Source organism: Chrysochloris asiatica, unplaced genomic scaffold, assembly GCF_000296735.1.
Source record: "Chrysochloris asiatica unplaced genomic scaffold, ChrAsi1.0 scaffold00016, whole genome shotgun sequence".
NCBI lineage: Eukaryota > Metazoa > Chordata > Mammalia > Afrosoricida > Chrysochloridae > Chrysochloris > Chrysochloris asiatica.
In genome coordinates, this window is record NW_006408534.1 from 17007411 (window position 1) to 17031078 (window position 23668).

The 23668-nt window shown below is 38.1% G+C and overlaps 1 protein-coding gene across 1 annotated transcript in view; it reads left to right on the forward strand.

The window, feature by feature from the left end:
* The window catches only part of ITSN2 (intersectin 2), a 171018-nt gene that overhangs the window by 114873 nt on the left and 32477 nt on the right, over positions 1 to 23668 (forward strand). The window contains exons 27-28 of the mRNA XM_006835299.1: positions 2393 to 2489; positions 2944 to 3135. Coding sequence (XP_006835362.1) covers positions 2393 to 2489; positions 2944 to 3135 — 289 coding nt within the window. The remainder of the gene's footprint in view (positions 1 to 2392; positions 2490 to 2943; positions 3136 to 23668) is intronic.

Here is a 23668-nt window from a genome sequence, read left to right on the forward strand (position 1 = left end):
CTAAGCTTCGTCTCTCCTACTTTGGACATATTGTCTGGAGGAAACAATCGTTGGAGAAGGATGTCATGCTGGGTAGGGTGGAGGGTCAGAGAAGAAGAGGAAGACCCCCAACGAGATGGATCAGCCAGGTGGCATCATTGATGGACTCAGGTGTGGCGGCGGTAGTGGGGTTGGCCCAGGATTGAACATTGTTTTGTTCTGCTGTGCATGGGGTCGCTATGAGTCGGTTCCAACTCGATGGCACCTGACAACAACAACAACAACAACATGAGTCAGAACCTACTTAGTGGCACTTAATAACAACAATGTAATTATACCACCTAGAGGTAAATAATATTGACATTTTAGTATATTATGTTTTCCTTTATTCTTTTCCTGGTACCATTTGAGTTGACATTATCAGTAACAATTTAAAGGAAGAATTTTCTCTAAAGACACAATTTCTTTGCAGTGATGCATGCTTAATAAACCACAGGTTAACTTTTTAAAGGAAAGCATTGTCTTTGCCTGGAATAGCCACAGGCTTGCCATATAGTGTCTAGGATCCAGGCTGTGTGCTGAGGACATATTGCCCATCAGACTGTCCCGTTATGGTCTTAGGATTTTAATACAGCAGCACAAGGAAAAAGATGGCAGGTATAAATGAGCCCATTTCATCTTCCTTAAAACCTTTACACATAAGGTTGGTGCATTTTTTTGTTGTTGTTTTGTTTGTTTTTACAAAAAGAGGATTCCTTACTCTCTCCTAAAATTTCCCTACTAGAAAAGGTAAAAAGCATTTGAGGGCTAAAAGAAAAAAGAGGTAGAATAACTGAATTTTTACATAAGATCGATATATAATTATAACACAAAGCAAAAACATAGCTTCATTCTTACAAAGAATCTTAAGGTTTTTAAAGAAATGTGGGGGCTGCCAACATCATCTTGACCAACTCCAAAATATCACTTCTGATTTGCTTTGAAGATTGATGCAACTGAGTTGCAAAGTCTCCAAAAATACTATTTATGATTTCCTCATTGATTTTAACAAAGCCCCAAGAAGTATTTATGTTCACTTGGGCTGTATTATCTTAAGGAGCTCTGGTTGCATCGTGGGTTATGTCTGGGGTTGATAACCGCAGGGTCAGCAGTAATGGTAATCAGGCATTATCTATCTGTTCCTCTAGTCTTATAGCACAGAAGCAGTTAGCCACACATTCTCTATCGTCTTAGTCCTGGCTCTCCTTCTTCCTCTGTTCTAGGTGAATAGAGGCCAATTGCTGTGCCTTCAGTGGCCACTTGTAAGCTTTTAACAGGACCTCAGGCACTATACAGTGAACTCTAAGAGGCAGAAAAGGGGCACTAAACACATTAGACTGATTAACTGAGATGTTCATGAATAAAACCATAACCCTCATCCTCCAAATCAAGAAACCAAACCCCATGTGCTGTTTGGATGTACATAAACAGCTTCAGCAGCTGCTTTTTACAGGTGTACCACTTACTGGTTGTATTAAAATAATCAGCAGTGCTACCTTACCCTTAATCAATGTGATTTTTCTGTCACCATTTGTCCTTCCCCCTTTTCCTCCTCCCTTTCATTCCTGGTAATCACTGATAAATAAATTTTGGTCTTTATATAATAGCTATAATATAAATAAATAATAAAACTTGGCTTTTCTTGTTTTGTTTATATACATGTATGTGTATTGTTTTTAAGTGTTGTCGAGTCTGTTCTGACTCTAGTGACCCTGTATAGGATTTCCAAGGAACAGCTGGTGAGCTTGAGCCACCAACCTTGCAGTCCAGTGCATTAACCCACAGCTATATCACTGAAACTATATAATATTTATCCTATTATGATGGACTTAATTTTGCTCAGCATAATGGCTTCCAGCTCCATCCACATTGTTGTTGCTGTTAAGTGCTGTTGAGTCGGTTCCGATCCATAGTGACCCTATACAGGGTTTCTGAAGAACCACTGGTGAGTTTGAGCTGGTGACCTTGTGGCTCAAACCAACCTCACAGTCCAATGCTTACCCTACAGTGCTACACCCATACTTCATTTCTTCTGCTGAGCAGTATTCCATTCAGCAATCTGCATTTTGACAAGCCATCCAAATTATTTTATCCATGGTAAAGTTTGTGAGTCACTGTTAGTTTAGGAGGCAAGAAATCCAAATTCAGGGTACCATTTCTAGGGGAAGATTTCGCTTTCTGTTGGATCGAGGACAGTCCTTGTCTCTTCTTTATGGAGTCTTTCATATCAGCACTTTGAGATGCATCTTATAGTTGTCAGTTATTGGCCAGGGTTTTCCTAATTTTTAAATATGTCTCAGTAGTTGTTTGTTATGTCTCCATAATTATTTTAATTTCACCTTTCAATTGTGTATTCTTTTTGCTGCTTTTCTAGGCCAGAGGAAAAAAGCGACAGAAGGGATGGTTTCCTGCCAGCCATGTTAAAATATTGGGTCCAAGTAGTGAAAGAACTACACCTGCATTTCATCCTGGTATGGAAGTGTGTTAACCTATGTTTCATCTTTGAGCAATTTTGCTTAAAACTGAGTCACTTTTTAGGTGAAAATGTTAAAAACTCTTTCCTTACCTCTACCCGAAAGTAATATGCCACTGAGAACTTCGTTTGTGAAAAGTTCTGTGTAGGAACAACCACACTATTCATTGATACTTGAGTCACTTTGCTCCTTGAAAGCTTTTCAAAGTAAAATTGTCATACCATCATACTTACTGAAAGTGAAACTGTGCACTTATGTTTTTAGCTGTAATTAGGAAATTCTTGGTTCCTAATTACAAGGAATTGGGGATGGAGGGAAAAAGGAAAAGTAGCTCAAAAAGAAAATTTTAGCTGAATTATAATGTTTATTGTTAAAATAATTGACATCCTAGAGAAAGACTAAACTTATATGAATAATTAGTTGTATTTGTGTTTCTTTTTTTTTCTGGTAGTATGTCAAGTGATCGCTATGTATGACTATGTGGCAAATAATGAAGATGAGCTCAGTTTCTCCAAGGGACAACTTATTAATGTTTTGAACAAAGATGATCCTGACTGGTGGCAAGGAGAAACCAATGGGATGACTGGTCTCTTTCCTTCAAATTATGTTAAGATGACAACAGACTCAGACCCAAGTCAACAGTGTGAGTACCATCAAATTATTTACCTCCCAACTAGTGTGAAAAACTTTAATCCTTGGCATTGTACTTATTGCTGTTCTGGATCAGTTCTTACACTCAGCTCATAGAAAATGTATGCTAAGGTTTTAAGTAAGAAAATATACAATGAAACTTTTTGTAATATCTGAAGTCATCTAGCTTTATTTTGAATGATTTTTCCTAGCTTCAGACCTTACTATTACACTTCATCTGAAAAATACATATAATTTATCTTAAGAGTTCATTTACTGCTATGATCACAATCTATACTACAACTCACTATTTTATCATCTTCTTCCAGTGTCTTTTCACCTTAATTAAAAAATAGCTACTAATTACCCTGAACACACCTACACACACACACACACACATTTTTTTTAAAGCCTGTTTGTGTAAATGTGCTAATAATTTGCTAGTGTGTTTAAATCTTTTATTTGTGAAACTTTCACTAATGATTTTTAAATAACCATTTCATACAACAAGAGATGTATAAATCAAGATCTATTTCATTATTTTTAGGAACAAGAGTTCTGGTGCAAAGTTTGAAATTTGGTGGCAGTGTGCCATGGAGTCAGTTCTGACTCATAGCGACCCTGTATACGGTTTCTGAGGCTATAAATCTTTAAGGGAGCAGAAAGCCTCATTTTTCTCCCACAGAACAGCTGGTAGTTTCGAACTGCTGACCTTGGAGTTAGCAGCCCGACTCGTAACCACTATGCTACCAGAGCTCCTTATGAAATTTGGTATTATATAAAATTATCTCTTTTTTGTTACTTAGCTTTCTTATATTTAGCAATAAACACAGCAGTAATGATAGAGAATAAACAATACTGAAATAGTCTTTTTTACCTTTATAAAATGGATATACCTTCTTCCAACTCTTAATTTTTTTATTTTGTCTATAAAATATATCATTTATATTTTTATTGTTCTTGTGAAGTTGTCTAAAAAACTTAGGCTTTAATTTTTATTTAGATGCTGAGAAGATCTAAAGAATAACTCAGTCAAAACTGAGATCCTTACGATTCAGTGCAAATGTTATACATCAATTTTGTACTATATTATTTCCATTTATATTCTTTATTTTCACTTTGGAATCCTAGTGTGATGCTGTAGGATAACCGCAGGGTTGGCTGTTCAAACTCATCAGCTACTCCTTGGAAACCCCAGATTTCCAAGAATAGAGGAAAACAGGTTCACTATGAGTCGGAACTGACTTGATAGCACTTAACAACAACAATATTATCACTTTAGATATTATAAAAATAGTTCTGTTTCTGGAGAGAAGATTTCTCTTTAGATAAAACAACTAAATTTCCCATTTTGGAGGTCAGAGGTGTCTGATATTCCATGATTCTAACATTCTAAAAAATGTCTACTGGAAAAAAAAAAAAAAATGCCTCCTGGTTTCAAGAAAAGTGGGCATGAAAAACTTGAACAATATGTCTCCCTAATGAACGGCCATTTTAAGTTCCTTTGGTGGTTTGGCAGTTTCCATTTCATTGGGTTGCCTACAAACACCTAACTCACCTTTCCTGGAACTGAGAGAAGATATTTTTCAAGAGTTACTAGGGCCAGGAAGTTTGTTAATTTGTGATCCTTGGGCTATTCTGGAGTGTCCATACACTTCGCTTTTATAGCTTCTGTGATCTAAAATGATAGTTTTCTAATGTTCTGTTGTTGTTTTTTATCTTGTTTTCCAGCAGTGGATTATTTTTTAACAGTTAAGGTTTATGTAATAAGCAATATAAAGAACAGATAAAAACTGTTCTAAAGGGAAGGACAGCAGGGACCAAGCTCTGAGGCCTTCCCTTCCCTTTCTTTACTTACCTCTTTTATAATAGTCATTTCAGGTTCCTCTATAGGGATAATACAAAATCACTATTCTAGACAAATTTACTTCAAGACAGAAATAGCCTCCCAGGGAAGTAACCTACTTATAAAATTAATTTAGTGATATCTTTTTATTTTTAAAAGAATCAATAACAGGAGTTGTCAATAAACGATTGATACACAGATGTGCCAGAAAATATTGACATGAATTAGTTATGCCAGGACACATCTGCCATGAAAGTTAATTTTGAACAAGAGTTCTTTATCTGCCATTTTAGCATAGGTAGAACTAACAGAGCCAAAGTTGAAAACTACCAGCAGTTCAGTGGGAGAAAGATGAGGCTTTCTGCTCCTGTAAAGATTTACAGCCTTAGAAACTCTATACAGGGTCACTATGAGTCAGAACCAACTCCACGGCACAGTGCCGCCACCACCACAGAGTTTTCTGCAGTCAGGGAAGTGGTCTCTCTGCACTATCCAATACAGTGACACTAATCACATGTAGCTTTTGAGTACTTGAAGTGTGACTAATGTGACTGAGAAACTCAATTTTAAATGGTGTTTAATTTTAATTCATTTCAATTTAAGTAGTAACTTATGAGTAGTGGTTTCAATATTGGACAGCACAGCCATAGTAGGAGTGCCAGTTTCAAGTTGTCCCTGACATAAACAAGGAAATGTTAATATTGAAACAATCAGAAAAGGAAACGTAGTCTTTCAGCCATTACTGATCTACACAATGATTTTAAAGGAACAAAGTTCCCCATGTACTTCAGATTTGACCTTTTATGGCATTGTTTCTTTTATGTTAACATTTTCCCCAGTATTAAGAAATATATCCCTTTGCTAACTATTCTTGAGTGTCTGCTCTGTATTTAGACACACAAAGATAAAAAGACTTTATCCATTCGAGAGTAGCTTTAGAGTAGTCCAGTAAGGTACAGATGTTCAGATAAATAAAACAATTGTTATAAAGGATATGTACATACAAATATATAGTAGGGAAAGAGTCCCTAAGTCTAGCTGTAACACAGAGGCATGTTAGATAAGATTTCTCAGAGGGTAAGTACCAGTGTGTCAGAAAGGCAAGTGTTACGGATAAGGGCAAGGAGCGGGTATTGGGGAAGAGATAACCAATTATTTGCATCATCATTTTGCTCTTGTAGGCTGGAGAAATAGAACGTTCACGAGGTTTTTTTCAAAGTAGAAGTAATTTTTAAAATTCTGTTATAAAAAACTATTACCAAGAACTTACCTTTGACCTTGAATTTTTGCTGGGGTGTGTGTACGTGTATTTAGTTGGATTCTGTCTAAAATCTGAATATTGTTTTGCCTAAATAATGGTCAAAGGTTTGTCATCTCTCCTGTAATAAAAAATGTCTCAATTCTATAATTCTGAGAACAATTTCCAAATACGATGGTGCTTGAACAATTTCATGGAAAATATCCACTGTCTTTTCGTTCCATTTTTTCACAAAATTTTTGAAGCCTCCTCATAGATTCCTCTAAGAAAGATTGTTTGTGTACAACAGTTGTTTAAATCGCCTGGGAGAGAAAGGAATACTGTTTTGTTTTGTTTCTTAATTTGAAGTAATTATTCATCATAAATTAAAGAGTCATAATTGCTTTCAAAGAAAATGAAAATGTCGAAGAATTAGAGCTACTGTATTTTTATACAGATAATGAGTATGTCCTTATTTTTTTGCAAACTGCATAATCCCCGGTGCATTATTTTTCTGTGAGCACTGTGTGCTTTACATGCTCAGGCATGGTATATACAAAAATACTGTCGCTATATTGAGAGCTATGAAATCCACTCAGATTAAAATTTATATGAACCTCTCATTTTAATACAGGATATGGTTCAGAAAATGCTTTATCCTCCAAGTCTGGAATTAATCTGATATCTTTTTTGTATCTACCAAGATCTTTAGAAACAAATTAGCTATCTGCAGTCTTTATAAGAGTCAGTAAAAGCTGGTTAAATTTTAAATTATTTGTGGTTCTCTGACCCTTTAAAAAATATTTTTATTCTATTATGTAATTAGGACATTTTTTTAAAGGTTGAGAATTTTCATGGAACAAATTTATTTAGTTGATGTTGCTTTCTGTCCTTTAATAATTCCTTATTGCATGTTATTACTAGTCAAATTTGATTCTCACATACTTAATTTACATTATGTTCATTTTATTCCTCATTTTTCTTTTTTTAGGACCCAATGTTGTCTTCCAGTGTGAAAGCACCCCAGAGACCCACTATCCAAGTTTGACTCTAGCGTGGAGGCAGGGCAGGCAGCCCTGATCCAATATCTCCTACACAATTCATTTACTTCGGTTGGATGTTAGAGCCACTTGTGATTATTTTTTTGTGTTTCTAGTTTACAGTTAAAATTTACTTGTAACAAGTGAAAGGATAGTGGGTCTTTGTGTGGCTTTCCCTGCTGTTCACTCTGGCATCCTTTAGCGTTTTTTCTCCTTTTTATTTGGTAATTGTAGGTCATTAGCATGCACGTTGAGTTTGCCCTTACATGGTGGGAGTTCAAACACACAAAGACCCACTATTTGCACAAACTATTCAGCTGGTTTGGAATGGGCTGTCATGTTTTTCTGATGTGATTGCTCCATGTATATTCATTACACAATTCAGAGAAGATATACTGATGTTTTGCTATTATGTTTGATCTAATCCTAATCACAGTGAGCTCTTAATTGGCTCAATATGTGATTTGCCCCACATATGCACTGTTTACTACTTTTTAGTCAGTCACTGTGAGCACCAAAATTTAGATTTGTTTAAAGGGCAAAAACTGGAAATAGAACCTTTTCTGTATTTCGTGTTTGGGTGAGGGGAGAGATGAGAGCACTAACATTTTAGGGAGCTTTTCTTATCTTACAGAAGAGGAAAGTAGCCTGCCCTGGTGGGTGTGTGTGACTGTCCTGGAGTCTGCACTGCCCTGTGCTTGCTCCCTTAGTGTCTCTCAGTGCTCTGCACTCATGAAGATACTGCATTATATGCAGCAGCAGTCAGTTGCTAATTCTTTACTGATGACCAAAAACAGGGTGTTATTTTGAGAAATGAAAGGCTCCCGTGGTTGGTGGTGAGCTGTGAACGTTTCCTTAGTTTAGACAGAACATTTATATCTACGATGCATTTAAAATCAGAATTCATATTATCTATTTTATGTTTTAATCGGGTGACTATATGTCCCAGGTAACAAAGGACATTACTTGACATTCTTTATAATGTATTTAGTAAAGATCATAAGGAATCTTTGGAGACTTTAGCTGCCCCTTAAGCAGGCATGAATGAATTATAGCCAAGGAAATTACTGTGACAGAGGGGGCATTCCTCTGTGTCCCTTAAGCCTGTTTAGGCTGGAAGATTAATTTTACCTTCCAGAGTTCTCTGGCTGACATCTGTTCTAAAAAACCACACTGACTATTTTGGCATAGGATTTGACTTCTTTTCCAGATGGAACATACATTATAGTACACATTATTATTATAAACTAATAAATGCAAGCATACATAGCTGAAACAAAAAAGGACTTTTTTAGTAGACAGTGTTAAACTATATTTGAAAGTCAATAAGAAGTTTATACAGTTTATAATGTTTACAAACTGCAGTGCAATCTACTGTTTATGAATGTCAGAGTGTTATCAGGAGAAGTATACATACAATCACAGAGTCTTATTTCCTCACAGAGTTCTTCAAGAAGAGTAAAATATGTTTTTATGCCTCCAAATTTAAGTTAGAGGCTTATTTTGTGCAATATTTATGTTAATGTGCCTATACATTATGAATGGATTGTTATCTCAGCCATATTTGCCTAAACCATAATTTCACAATACAAGTAAGAATCAACAGTTTAGTTAAAGCATCACAAAGTTCAAATGTCTGTGTTCCAAACCACTTCCCCTTATTGAGACATATGTGCCCCCTGAGGTGGAGATTTCTAATTAGGATACCACCTCAATTGTTAGCACTTGGCATCATCATGATACTTTTATAAAATGTGGTATTAACCAGGAGAGCAATAATATCATTTTACAAGTGGAATAACAGATTTGCCTGCAGTCATGAGTGGTGGAGATATTGCTAAAAATTGGGTCCTGGTGAATTCACCTGACTCTTCCAAATTGTGCAGTTACCTAGTCTTGCCTCACATTGTCTGAACTTTTTGCTTTTGTGCCCTTTAAATTAACAGCAGGTTCTTTAAATACATTTAAAACTCTGAGATTAGAAGTCAGACCACTGACTGTTATTTAGCCACTTAATTTGTCATAACATTTTTCCTTTATAATTTTGAATTTGGACTTACACACTAATTATTTCTAAGGTACTTTTATATCTGGAATCTCTATACTAATAAATGTAGATTATTAGGAATGACATTCAGGTATAGTTTAGTATCTGTAATCAAATTGAACATGCTGTGTTCATCAGATATTTATGGATTAAATCAAATACCGGCATATTTACACTGAATGTCAGCCTGAAAAGCAAATGTACAGTATGTACTGAAATACCTACACTCTTTGTGTAGCTATTATGTCATATGTTTGAGCAGAAGCTGAGAATAAAGAAAATTGTATGACATAGAATAATAGCCCATTATTATCTTTAAAGTGCATGCAGTCCTTTGCAATACCTCATATTTAAACCACAGGTTTATTCTCTTCGCATAAAGTATGAGAGACGGCTTTAAGTTTGCTTAGGAAGCAACGTTAGAAAGAATGAGTATATTAGGAACATAGAATTTTTAAATGGGAGTACAACCGATTAAATTTGAACCCTGTAGAAGGTAAAGAACCAAACTACCTATTTAAAAATCACAGTATGTGTATAGCCCTTTTTAAAGTATGTGATTAAATCTAATGAGTTTTTCCAACAATGAAAAAAATTAGTTCTAAAACCAAAACTGATTTTCAGAGAATTTGATGTTTTAAATCAACCCTACATACTATATAGTATCTAAAACTTTATCTTAAAAAATAAAGTCATTTAAAAATAATACAACTAAATAATAATAATAGTACAACTATTTAAAAGATGTAAGTGCTACTTTAATGTTTTAAAATACTACAGAAGACTGGTAGTTTAAAATAAAGAAACAAGAAAGGGAAATGTAGAGAAAGCGATGCCAATTCCAGTCCAAAGCTTTATTTGCCAAGTTTCTTTAGAATGAATTTTAACAAGTTATAAATTCTTGTAAATAAAAGCTATAATGGAAATGCTAAGAGACTCTTGCCGAAAGTGGCATTATTGGATGCTGCTGTGATGCTACTGTAATGTAATAAATTATTAAATTGTTGCAAAGTGCTGTTTTTTGCCTTAAAATTTTATTTCGTGTGTCTTGAAACTAGTTTTTAAAGTATTGAGATTGTTCAAATGCTGGGCACGCTTGGCATGAGTTAATTTGTTTTCATTTTTACAAAATTGTAATATAACTATGCAAGTGTGTTTATTAAAAGGACACAAAACTACATTATTTGTATTGTGTGTTTCTTTTGAAGCATTCTTTGAAATATTTTTAACTGTTTATATGAAGTTGTAAATGAATGTCTTTAAAATTTTTTCTTTTTCTTTAATCATAGTCTCTAGGTACAGACCAGCAAATTGTTTTATGTTATAGGAGGCAAAAGAAAGTCTTTAGTGGTTAAGTTTGAGATAATTTGATCCAAGATATTCATATGTTGCTCACAAAGTTAAAGAAAAAATATAATCTAGGATAATACTAGACTTGTTGTAAAGTGTTGTTGAGTCATTTACAACTTCCAACTTCTATAGCGACTCTGAACTAGGGGTTCTGAGGAGCAGATGGTGGGTTTGAACCACTGACCTTGGCAGTTGGCAGTCCAGGGCTTATCCTAAAGCACCGCACCAAGACTATTGACTACTATAACAATTTTTACTTTAACTTTCTTCATAAAATAATGGAAAGAATGTAGAAATTCACATTCACTGCAGGTGTTGTTGTTGTTATGTGCCGTGGAGTTGGTTGCGACCCTGTACAGGGTTTCCGAGGCTATATATCTTTATGGGAGCAGAAAGCCTCATCTTTCTCCCGCAGAACAGCTGGTAGTTTTGAACCGCTGACCTTGGGGCCCACAGCCCGATTCTTAACCACTACGCTACTAAAGAGCATAGAAGAAGCTACAGTGAATGCTTGGGGACACCAGAGTTAAGCACAATATTATACATAAGTGATCAAGTTGATTATCAAAATCAAAATAAGTAATCGAGATATGGATCAAAACTTAGGTAAAGAGACTCTTTCCAAAAATTCTTTCTTCATTTCTAGAAAGTCACTGAACTAACATGTATTGTGCTTTTACATAATGCCAAGCACAGTGCTACATTCTGCAGTAATAAAAATGAGTGAAAGTCAGCTGGTCCTGGCCCCAAGTTGCATATTGCTAGGTGATGGGATCTAGCTCCTACACAGATAAAGCAGCATACGAGGCATGCTGGTGATGGTGGTAGTATGCCATCAAGTCAGTTCCAATTCACAGTGACCCTGTATAGGGTTTCCCGAGGCAGTAAATCTTTATAGGAGCAGAAAGCGTCGTCTTCCTCCCATAGAGCAGCTGGTAGATTCGAACTGCTGACCTTGTGGCTAGTAGCCCAACGTGTAACCACTACACTATCAGGGCTAAGCATAGTGATAGAGATTTACTGGGCACCAGGAAAGTACAGAAAAATGGCTAACTCAGCCATCTGGTGATGTAAGACTTCCAAAGCAGGCTATTACCCAGTCCACGTGATAAATTGGAATAGGCCAGATTGAAGCATTGGTTGGTGGAGAGTATGACAAGACAAGAAACAGTTTGGATTGGGGGTGGTATGATTGATTAGAAATATTTCAGTATTATTGTTAAGTGCCATCAAGTTGTTGAGTTCATTTCAACTCATAGAGACTTTGAGTAAGGTTTCCGAGAAGCAGCTGGTGGGTTTGAACTGCTGATTGGTTCACAGTCCAGTGCTTATCCTACAGTGCCACACCGGAAGTCCAGTACAGCATTACTAGTGTAGAACTACAAAGCCAAGAACAGTGAACATGAAACATCTTGAATCACATTGGAATCACCTACGAAAATTACAGATGTCTTAAATTAAAATGGGTCTGAAATGCATGCAATCTGGGGGAGTTTTCAAAAGTGATTCTGATATGGAGAAAAGAGTGCTGAAATAGTGTTAAGAATTGTTTCTGAGTGGAAATTGGCAAGAATTAGGGACTGATGGAATGGGAGGGTAAGTGGAAGAAGCGATTTGATTCCCAGTGTGTGTGAGAGAGAGAGACGGGATAGAATAACAGAATGAGTTTGGGAGAAGATAAGTTTGGTTTTGACTACAATGTACCTGTGTAGATAGAATTGTCCATCAGGTAGTCAGATAATAACCAAGCTGTACAGCATCACAGCATCAGGTGTACATCAGCATGTGGATTGGCACTCAAATTGGTAATTGTTGAAACAATGAAAGCAGATGAGATTACTTTGGGAGAAGGTTGTTAATTGTTCTGACTTATAGCAACCCTGTATATGATTTCCAAGGAGTGGCTGGTGGGTTTGAACCGCCGACCTTGTGGTTAGCCATCCAGTGCTTATCCTATAACACCACACCAGGATAAGCTTGATCAAGATACCATTTTATAATTATCAATATATTGGCCCGATCCCTTCTCATTTCCATCTCTATCCATCAGCTGGAGTTGGCATTCAAGTTGACACTGATTTATCATTTCTGGTCTACTCTCTTTGCTTCAACGACACAACAATCTCTTTATTCTCCTAAACCCACTCTGCTTTCCTGTCTCCATGGTTTCTTTGACTTTCCAATCTACCTGTTAATATCCTCAGGATCAGCACTGGTCTGTGAACCACAAGGTCAGCAGTTCAAACCCACCAACCACTCCTCAAACCCTATATATACAGTGTTGCTATGAGTTAGAACCGACTTGACAGCTCTTAACAACAACAACCACCTTGGGAGTAGGGATGTGCTTGGAATTCAGGAGACTTCCCTAGGAATTGCTAAACTGGGTTATTGGATTGATAACTAAAGTTATTTTTGATGTTTTAAGTTTGGGTAGGAATTAAAAGTAAAAAGGACTACCATGAGCTAGGTCTCAAATTTTCACTGAGAGGGGACACTGGTAGAAGATACTGGTCAGAAGGTACCAGCAATGAAGGGTTAGTGGATGGTGTGGCTTGACAGCAACAACCTAAAAAAAAAGTCTTCTACATGAAGGTAAGGAGCCCTGGTAGTGTTGTGGGTTAAGCATTGGACTGTTAACTACAAGGTCAGTGGGAGACAGATGAGGCTTGTCTGCTCCCGTAAAGTTTTAGTCTACTTTGTCATATAGCGTGGCTATGAGTCAGAAATGACTTACTGGCATTGGGTATGGTTGGCTTTCTTTTACAGGAAAGTAGAAGAGTAATGGCCTGAAAGTGTCCTTGGGAAACCACCAGATGCCAACTCCTTCTCTCAGATTCTTGTTTACTTGGCATGTTGGTAGAGGAGGGGAATGAGAAGCCTTCCTGGAGAAAGAAGAGTGAGTCAGGTTTCAGATGGACCGGAGTTAGAGGTGATACTCTGAAGCAGTTGAGGTTGTAGAGAAGTTACTTTACAGGGGAAAAAGTTGGGGGAAGGAAAAATAAAAATAGGAGCATGGCAGATGCTGCTCTTTCATTGGGATATAGGCTTGTAAAACAGGCACAATGCTGGACATGACTGGCCACAAATACACTTAACTTAAGCACAAATACTGTGGTATCCTCATTTGTATGCCCGTGGTGGTTGTACGCCGTAGAGTCAGTTTTCCAACTCAAAGTGACCCTGTATAGGGTTTCCCAATCTGTCAATCTTTACAGGAGCAGAAAATCTCATCCTTCTCCTGAGAAGCAGCTGGTAAATTTGAACTGCAGACTTTGTGGTTAGCAGCCCAATTTGTAATTCACTACGCTACCAGGTCGCCTTAATTTGCTTATTGTCGTTCAGTGCCGTCAAGTCAGTTCCAACTCACAGCGAGCCTGTATAGTGTTTCCAAGGAGCAGCGGTGAGATCTCAGAAAACTATCTATGGGAGTTAGCAAAGTTGACATGAGCTCTGTCCTGGCTAAAGGACACAGCATCGGTGAAGGCTCTGCTCCCTGGTCCCACAATATTGATTCTTCAGTGGCATGGGCTGTGTTTTGGGAAATGATTTCTCAGTATTTTTTATAGCAAGAAACCTGCAAGAAGTCTATGGAGCAGCAGAGAAGGCCTGATTCTGGGGAACAGCTATTTACCAGGTCCAAAACAGGCATGACCACTTCCTCTGAATCCCTGTTACACTTTGAGCTGCTTTATCCATCTTATTTTACTTTGTTATTTATCACCTTTCTTCAGGATCCTTCAAAGTAGACCTGCTTACTCACTCTGCTGTCTTCCCACCTCTCTGCAAGGATACTTTCATTTGTACCTATGATAAATGTGCAAATCCTCTATTGAGTGACTTTGCTGAAGGCTGTCTAGGCTATTGACTCATAATGACACACTTCATGATAGACACATGGGAGGCAAGAGCAAAATCATGGGAACTAATTTGTCAATTAAACCTAAATGCTTGGTCTTCACTATAGGAAAACATTACATTGAAACAGTTTTTTTTCATAAAATTAAGAGGCTGATGCCAAAACATCAAAAGGGAAATTTACTAAAGGGTAATGGGTAATGGACTCGGTGTGGTGCTGTAGGATCAGCTCTGGACTACAAACCACAAGGTCAGCGGTTCAAACCCACCAGCTGCTCCTTGGATACCCTATTTAGGGTCTCTGTGAGTCAGAACCAACTGAACAGTACTTAACAACAACAACAACAAAAACCTACTGTCCTAAGGTTTTTGAATGCACAACGGGGCTTCAAAAAGTTCATGGAAAAATGAAATTAAAAGATAGTGGAATTTTTCTACAAATTTTTGAAGCTTTCTCGTATTACTTTATTTTTTTTCTTTTTACCTATTAGGAGATTAAAACCGATTGCTTGTCCAAAGTGACACAACTAGTAAGTGGTAGATCTGGATTTAGACCTCAACTGGTCTGGTTCCAGAGTCCATATAACTAGCCCCTACACGCAGTTCAAAAACCAGCTGTTCCCCAGGAGAAAGATGAGGCTTTCTTCTCCCGTAAAGATTTACAGCCTCAGAAACCCTGTACAGGGTCACTATGAGTCGGAACCAACTCCATGGCACATAACAATAACAACAACACTACTGTACCAACATTGCCATCATTTTTATGGGGGAAAAAAAAGCAATATTCTGGCTACACAACCATTACTTTTAGCAGTGGAAAAACAAGAAGGGAAAAACCAGAAACTGCACGTCATTTTCTCTGCAAAACAGGGGTGGGGAACTTCTCTGGAAATTTTATAACATCATTTGCAGGCGATACAAAATTATCAACTTAAAAATTAGTCTGTTCTATTTGGTCAAGGAGTCCTGGTATGGCACTGCGAGTTAATGTGCTGTCTGCAAGGTTGGTTTGAACTACAAGGTTGGAAATTCAGGTTAACTAGCTGCTGCTTGGAAACCCTACACAGAGTCGCTGAGTTGGACTTGACTCGACGGCACTTAACAACAATGTTTGGTCAAACTTTGAACTGCAAGGTCAGCGGTTAAAGCTCACCAGCTGTTCCTAGGAAACCCTATTCAGGGTTGCTATGGGTCAAAACCAACTCGAGGACACTTCACAACAACAATGTCATGGAGTCCTGGCATGGTGCTGTAGGATGAAGCACTGGACCACAAGATTGGTGGTTCAAACTCATCAGCTGTTCCTCAGAAACCCTATACAGGGGTTCGAACCAACTCAAAGGCACTTAACAACAACAACAACATCTTAGCTGAAACTGCAGTTGGCCAAATGATTTCATCAGCCGTATATGGCACACAGACAAGACATTCCCCACCCCTGCCTTAAAAAGACACACACAGGAGTGGGGACGTAAGGACTATTACCAACAATAGCATTTAATTAATGAGGACAAGACGCTATAGCAGTAGTATCCAGAACGATAAAACAGCAAAATCGTACATAGGATTTTTTATCTTTTATAGCAGATGGATTGGCCATTAGGATAGAACTAGCATGCCATACAAGTCACCTGTTTAACTTTGGTAGAAAAGCTACCTAACTTTGATAGAAAATATTGTAGTGCCATAATTTGCTTACCTACCCACTGTCATTGAATTAATTCTGACTCACAGCAACCCTATAGGACAAAGTAGAACTACTCCATGGGTTTCCAAGACTGAATCTTAGGGGCAGATGGCCTCATATTTTTCCTGTGGAGCAACGTGGGTTTGAACTGCTGTGATTAGCAACCCAGTGCTTAAAATAAACTAGAAAGTATCACCAGGGATAGTTTGTATCTAAGATATTTTAATTGTACAAGTCAGTATTTTTAGTATATTCACAAATTTGTGCAACCACTGCCACAATCAATTTTTATCACCTCAAAAAGAACTCCTGTACCATTTAAGGAGCTCTGGTAGAGTAGTGGTTACGAATCGGACTGCGAACCTTAAGGTCAGCGGTTCGAAACTACCAGCCACTCCACGGGAGAAAGATGAGGCTTTCTACTCCCGTAAAGATTTACACCCTCGGAAACCCTGTACAGGGTCGCTATGGGTCGGACCCGACTCGACAGCACTTAACAACAACAACAACCATTTAGTTATTGCCATCTTATCCTTGACCTTGTCCTCCGCTTCCTGCTCTCAGCCCTAGTCAACTGCTAATCTACTTTCTGTCCCCGTATTTTGCCTATTCTGGACATTTCATATTAAGGAATCATAGAATATGGGATCTTTTGTGATTAGCTTGTATCACTCACATAGTGTTTTCAAGGTACATTCAAGTTGTAGTATGTATCTATACTTCATTCTTTCCTTGGGCCAAAGAAAGAAGTATAGAAATATAAAATATATACCATATTGTGCCAGCACATCAGTTGATGGGTATTTGGTTGTTCTTATCTTTTGGCTACTAGGGATAATGCTGCTATAAACATTCATATGCATATATTTTTTTTAAACCTATGTCTTGCTTTCTCTTGGGTATATACACAGAAGTGAAATTGCTGGGGCAAATGGACATCCTGTTTTTAACTTTGTGAGGAACTGCCAAATTTTTCCTTAATGTCTGCACCATTTTACATTCCCACCAGCAGTAGATGGGGTTTTGATCTCTTCACATCTTTGCCAACACTTGTTGTTGTCTGTTTTTTGTTTTTGTTTTGTTGTTATAGTCACATTAATGGGGTGAAGAGGCATCTCATTGTAGTTTTGATTTGCATTTCCCTGATGGCTAATGATGATGAGTATTTTTTCTTGTGTTTGTTCGCCGTTTGTATGTCTTCTTTTCAGAAATGTCTATTCATATTCTTTGCCCATTTAATTTGTCTTCATAATCACTTTTAATACCTTGTTGCAAACAAGAACGAATTACTAAAGATGTGCTTACAGAGAGATGTTTTCATGCTGTTGTCAAATGGCAAAACCACTTAGTCTTTCAAAGACAGTAATGAGTGTGGTGGGAAGCGTGGTAGGGAGTTGCTTTGGATCCTGATTCTTTATCATCTCACAGCTCTGGTCCTTAGCCTCAACTGAATAATGAGGATAGTATTTACAAAGCTCCATATCGGGTGTGTTAATCATTACAGTGATGTCTTGGGCCAATAGGGCCCTGATGTGGCACTGTAGGATCAGCACTTCACTGGTAACCACGAGCTTGGTGGTTCAAACCCGCCAGCTGCTCCTTGGAAACCCTACGCAGTGTTTCTGTGAGTCGGAACTCACTCAATGGCACTAAACAACTCAATGGCACATATATTTTTCCTCAATGTTATTGAATAGCCTGTTACATCCCTAGTCTTCTGCCCGTGGTAAGATAATAGAACCCTGGTGTCACAACACTTCAAGCACTTAGCTGCTAACTGAAAGGTTAATATTAATGACCAGCCACTCTGCAAGAGAGATGTGTTAGTCTGCTTCTGTAAAGATTATTGTTACATGCTATTGAATCAGTTCCAACTCATAGAGACCCTGTATAGGGTTTCTGAGAGTGGCTGGTGGGTTTGAACTGCTGACCTTGCAAGTTACCCATCTAGTGCTTTGAAAACCCTGGGAGGCAGTTCTACTCCATCTTGTAGGGTCACGATGAGTTGGAGTTGATGCAACAGCAATGGGATCTCAGTGTCTGACACATTTCTTCTGCATTTGCAGTGTACCAAGTGATGCACTAAGCATTTTGTGTGTGTGTGTGCGCGTGCTCAGGTTAGTATGTAGTGGAGTTGGGATTCAAGTCCACACTTGACCCAAGGCCCATGCTCTAAACTACTTTCAATGATGCTCATCATTATCTGGGAGCTGCTGTTATTCCAAACTGCAAAAGCAGAGCAGTCATTATTTAGATATACACGAAAAGAAGCTAATGAGAAGGAACTTTTAAATGAATCCAGGCCAGGTCAACTTGCAACTCAAGGTACTAGTCTCTGCCACCAGTTTTCATCTTTTAGCCGCCGTGAATTCAGAGTCAGGCAGTGCTATACCATTAGTGCCTCCTCAAACTCAGCAGGCTGGGCAATTATGGAGTCAGAAGCAAGTTGAAAATGTGGGCTCTGATCTTATCACTGGAAAAGATTAGGAATGTAGCAATCTGTACAGCAACACTGAGGAAAGATATATGTGCATATGAAACCTCTTGTCCCAAAACCACACTATAATGATCAGTGCACTGCTTATTGGACAGACACTTTGAAATTGGCTATTAGATACGGGTACCAATTGCATGTGCAACACAGTGGGAGAGTTTATAAGATACAATGTGCTAATTACATCAGTTAGACATAAAAGAGTTGAAGGATGATATGGGCCCTTTACCTTTAAACAATTTAACATTCAGAGTATTTGTCTTAAAACCTTTTATTTTTCTAGAATTCAGTTCAGCAAACATATTACCAGATCAGGTTTAGACAGGTTTTCTCCAATATTTTGCCTCACATAGGATTACTGTGTAAGCATCATTTAAAATGGCCTTGCCTCTCAGAGTGTAAGACTTGACTCGAGACATGGATTTAGGGATTTAGTAGCTCTAAATTCTATGGTAAATCACTTAACACCATTCTTCAGATTCTCTAGATAGTTATGCAGTAGGGGTCATACAAAGGCAAGTCAAAAATTATTGTTGCTACAGTTCCAGTTTATACATGCACAGGTTTATTCCAGACAAAATGTATTTAAACACGTCTCTGTGATCAGTAGATGGCTGCAGACAAGTTCCCTCAGTCTCATTAAGGTGCTTTCCAAAATAAAAGGGTCCAATCAAAATGGTTGCTTCTGAGGGGATTTGCCAGGCCAGTTAAATTCAATGCAGAGAGGTCAGGTCAGAAGGTTATAGCAACTGTTTTCTGAAATTCCAAAGAGGTCATCTTGGTAGATTTTCTCAAAGGGAACAGGATGATCACAGAGACTTATTGGGAAAAAATTGAAAACTGCAGTGGTGAGAAAAAAGTCAGAAGAATTATGCTGAGGAATTTTTTTCCATTCATGACAATGTACCTGCTTATTCTTTGAGGGTAACAAGAGCTGTTCTGCAAGAACTTCATTGGGAAACTTTACCCCATCCAGCCTGCAACACTGATCTTGCCCTTTCAGACTCCTTTTTGTTTCCAAAACACAAAGACCTTTTAGAAAGAATATGATTTGAGCCCCTCAGGGATACCAAAACTGCCATTTTGATGTGGTGTAAATCAAAGCACCGAATTCTTCAGGGAAAAGTTAAGCCAAAACCAAACCCTCTGCCACTGAGTTGATTCCTACTCATACCAGCAACCCTGTTAGGAAGAGTAGGAGTGCCCCATAGAGTCTCTGAGACTAAATCTTTCTAACAGAACGACAGTCTCGTCTTTTTTCCATGGAGCAACTGGTGAGTTTGAATCACTAACCTTGTGGTTAGCAGCCTTAGATATACACAAAAAGAGGCAATGAGAATGAACTTTGCTTAACTCACTGTGACACCAGGTCTCCTTGGGGAAGAGTTAAAGAGATGGAAACACAGCCTTCAGAAGTGTGTAGACCAAGATGGAGGATACAAGGGGGCTTCAGAAAGCTCATGGAAAAACGAAATTAAAAGATAGTGGAATTTTTCCATGAACTTTTTGAAGCCCCCAGTCTGTTAAAAAAAAAAAAATAGCTCCACATTTTGGTATTTTTGTTTAATAAAGGTTTCTGTGGGTTTATAGCGATACTTTTTGACTTGCCTAGTTATTCAGGAGATTGGTCAGAAGTTCTAAAGCAGTGTACTGTACACATGTTGGTAACAACTATTTTTATTGTTAGGCGTGAAAGGTCTGTATTGGGCAAACAATGAACTGTTACATGACATCTCCTCATAATACTCTATGTTTGCATGAAGCCATCCATTCCCTTGGTTGAATCAGTGACATGACTCTGGCAGACTAGTAGGTGCTGTGAATATTAGCTTGAAATATGAACTGATTTTAAGTCTAAGCTCTTTGCAGTTTTTTACGCTCATGATCTTTTCCTGTAGACTCAGACATAAGTTGTTCTTGGACATTCTAGAATATTAAAGTCTATTTTCTGATAACCAAATAGTTTGGCTTCTGATGACAGACAGCATCAGGACACACGTGAATGTCTTCCTTTGTTGTGTTTGAACTAGCAACATAGCACCTGATGATGTAGATTCTGATAAGCATCAAAATGACACAAGAATTTACACAATAGTTCCAGAATTAAGTTTCCAAAGGTAACAATAATGATCATTTCAATGGCTTCATGGTGGAAACATGATACCTGACACATACTTGATACTCAATAAATATTTGCCAAGGAAATGCAAGTTTATTCTTTGACAAAATATCCAGTAGTCTTCTAGTGCCCTGATAAAACTTTAGTATCGAAGATTGTTGTTGTTAAGTGCTGTTGTGTCGATCCTGGCCCATAGTGACCCTGTATAGGTTTCCAAAGCCAAGCCTTCAGAAAACAGTCATCTGAATTTACTGTTTAAATCTCACCATTTCACTGAGCTTAAAGAATAATTGAGGGCTGTTGTATGACACTCTGGCTCCTGAATTTGGGCACGCAGAGAATAGCTTTGTTCAGTGGTATTGCTGTCCTCAGAATGAGCAAGGACTTTTCTGGACTTTATAACGTGATCTGTACAAGCCCTCTTTGTATTTAGTCATAACAAATTGTCTTCTGTCCTTTCTTAAGTGTCTCTCCTTTTCTTTTTGTTCTTGCTGTCATGGTAACCTGCACCAGTGGTTCTCAGTCATGGTGGGAAGCAGGGTTTTCATAACTGGTGTTATTTACTTGTTTGTAAGGCTCTGTATCCTCACCCAAGTGTAGGGAGTTTTTTCTTCTGTTAACTTTTGAACTGATAGTAGCCATGATCATTCATGTTCTTTCTTTCCCACTCCTTTTGTTTACCAGATATCCTATTTCCTGCCGTTCAGAGTTCATCTGAACATATCGCATAATATGTGTTGAAAACCTACCATGTATGAATTACTAGAAGTTATAGCAGATTATAAAACAGACAAAAATGCCTGCTGTCTTAGAGCTGACATTTGATTGAGTTGGAGGAAACACAAATTAGCAAAAATCAACTAGTAAACTATATAGTTAGTATCTTAGAAAAATCAGCCAGGGGAGGGGAAAGAGAATGTTGAGGGACTGAGAGGACTCCAGAAGGGTTGCAGTTTTAAATGGGATAATCTGAAATGGTGACATGTGAGCACAGACTTGAGGGCCATCCTTGCTATCTGGAGAATGCCATCTGGATAGCTAGAAGAGTATTCTAGGCAGCACCTGCTAAAGGCCATGTATGCCTGTATTGCTTGAGGAACAGTAATGAAGTCACAGTGACTGAAACAGGAAAGAACAAGAGGAGGAGGAAATGACAGGAAAGTAACCAAGGAGATGGGGGAGAGTATTTTGGTTCTTTAAATTTTGTATATTTGTGAGTGAAGGTTTACAGAACAGACCAGCAGCAGCAGTTTGCATTTAACAAATCCTATCCTTCGTTTCATTACAATGATTACAAAGAGTATTTAGGTTCTTGTAGACTGTTTGTAAGGAGTCCTGGTGGCACAATGGTTAAGTACTTGGCTGTTAACCACAAGGTTAGCAGTTGGAACCCACCCAGTAGCTCTTTGGGAGAAAGACCTGGTGATCTGCTTCTATAAAAAGCACAGCCTAGAAAACCCCATGGTTCTAGTCTGTCACATGGGAGTCATTATGAATTGGAATGGACTTGATGACACCCAACAAGAGGCTGTGGTGAAAACTTTGGGTTTTATTCTTTATGAGGACTTTAATCAAATCTGATATGTTTTAACAGGATCACTCTGGCTTTCTAGATTAAAGGAGACAAAGAGTTAGGAGCAAGGAGAACCCTGAAGAGACTGGTTCAGTAATCTAGGTGAAGGATGATGATGGTGTGAAGAAGAAGAATAGTGGTTGACATGGTGACAAGTGGTCGGATTATGAATGTATTTTGAAGCTAGCACAACAGGTGGGGTGTAAGAAGAAGAAAGGCTTCAAGAATGACTTGAGCAACCCGAGAGATGAAATTGCTTTTAGCAGAAGTAGCAGATAGTGCAGAAGTGACCGGATGGGGAAGGTGATTAGGAGTTTTGTTTTCAGTGTTAACCTTGACATGCCTTTTAGATACCCAAGTGGAACTTCTAAGTAGGTGATAAAGAACATGATGTAATTCAGAGGAGATATTTAGACTAGAATATACACATCTGTGAGCATTTGTTGTTGGTTAGTGCCGTTGAGTCAGTTCTGACTTAAAGCCACCCTGTATAGGGTTTCCAAAGAGTGGCTGGCGAGTTTGAACCACTGACCTTGCAGTTCAAACCAACCTTGAGGTCCAGTGCTTATCCGACAGTGCCACATTTGTGAGTATGTTGTGAGTACATAAATGATATGTAAATCCATGAGACTGGGTAAGGTCACTGTGGCTGTGAATACTGAGAGAAACGTTCTAAGGACTGAACTTTGGGGCACTTCAATATGAAGAGTCTATGAAGTTGAGGAGGAACCATTAAGGGAGACTAACTACACTAACCAGTGAGGGAGGAGGATATGTGACATATTGTAAAGAGGAGAGATTGATCAACTGTCAAAATGCTAGTGAGAAGTCAAGTAATATGGGATACCTATTACAACCACCACTCATCTATCAGTTTGTTGTACTGCAGTGGCTTGTGAGTTGCTGTGATTCTGAAAGCTATACCACCGGTATTTTAAATACTAGCAGGGTCTCACATGGTGGATAGGTTTCAGATGAGCTTCCAGATGAAGACAGACTAGGAAGAAGGAATGACAAACTACTTCCGAACATTTAGTCACTGTAAACCTTATGAATAGCAGAGAAACACTGTCAGATATATAATGCCAGAAAATGAGCCCCTCTGGTTGGAAGGCACTCAAAATGCAACTGGGGAAGAGCTGCCTCCTCAAAGTAGAGTTGACCATGATGACATGAATGATATAAGCCTGTGGGAGAAAAGCCCTCAGGACCTTCATTTGCTGATGGGGCACAACTCAAAATGAAGAGAAACAGCTGTAAACATCCTTTGAAAATTGGTACATGAAATGTATGAA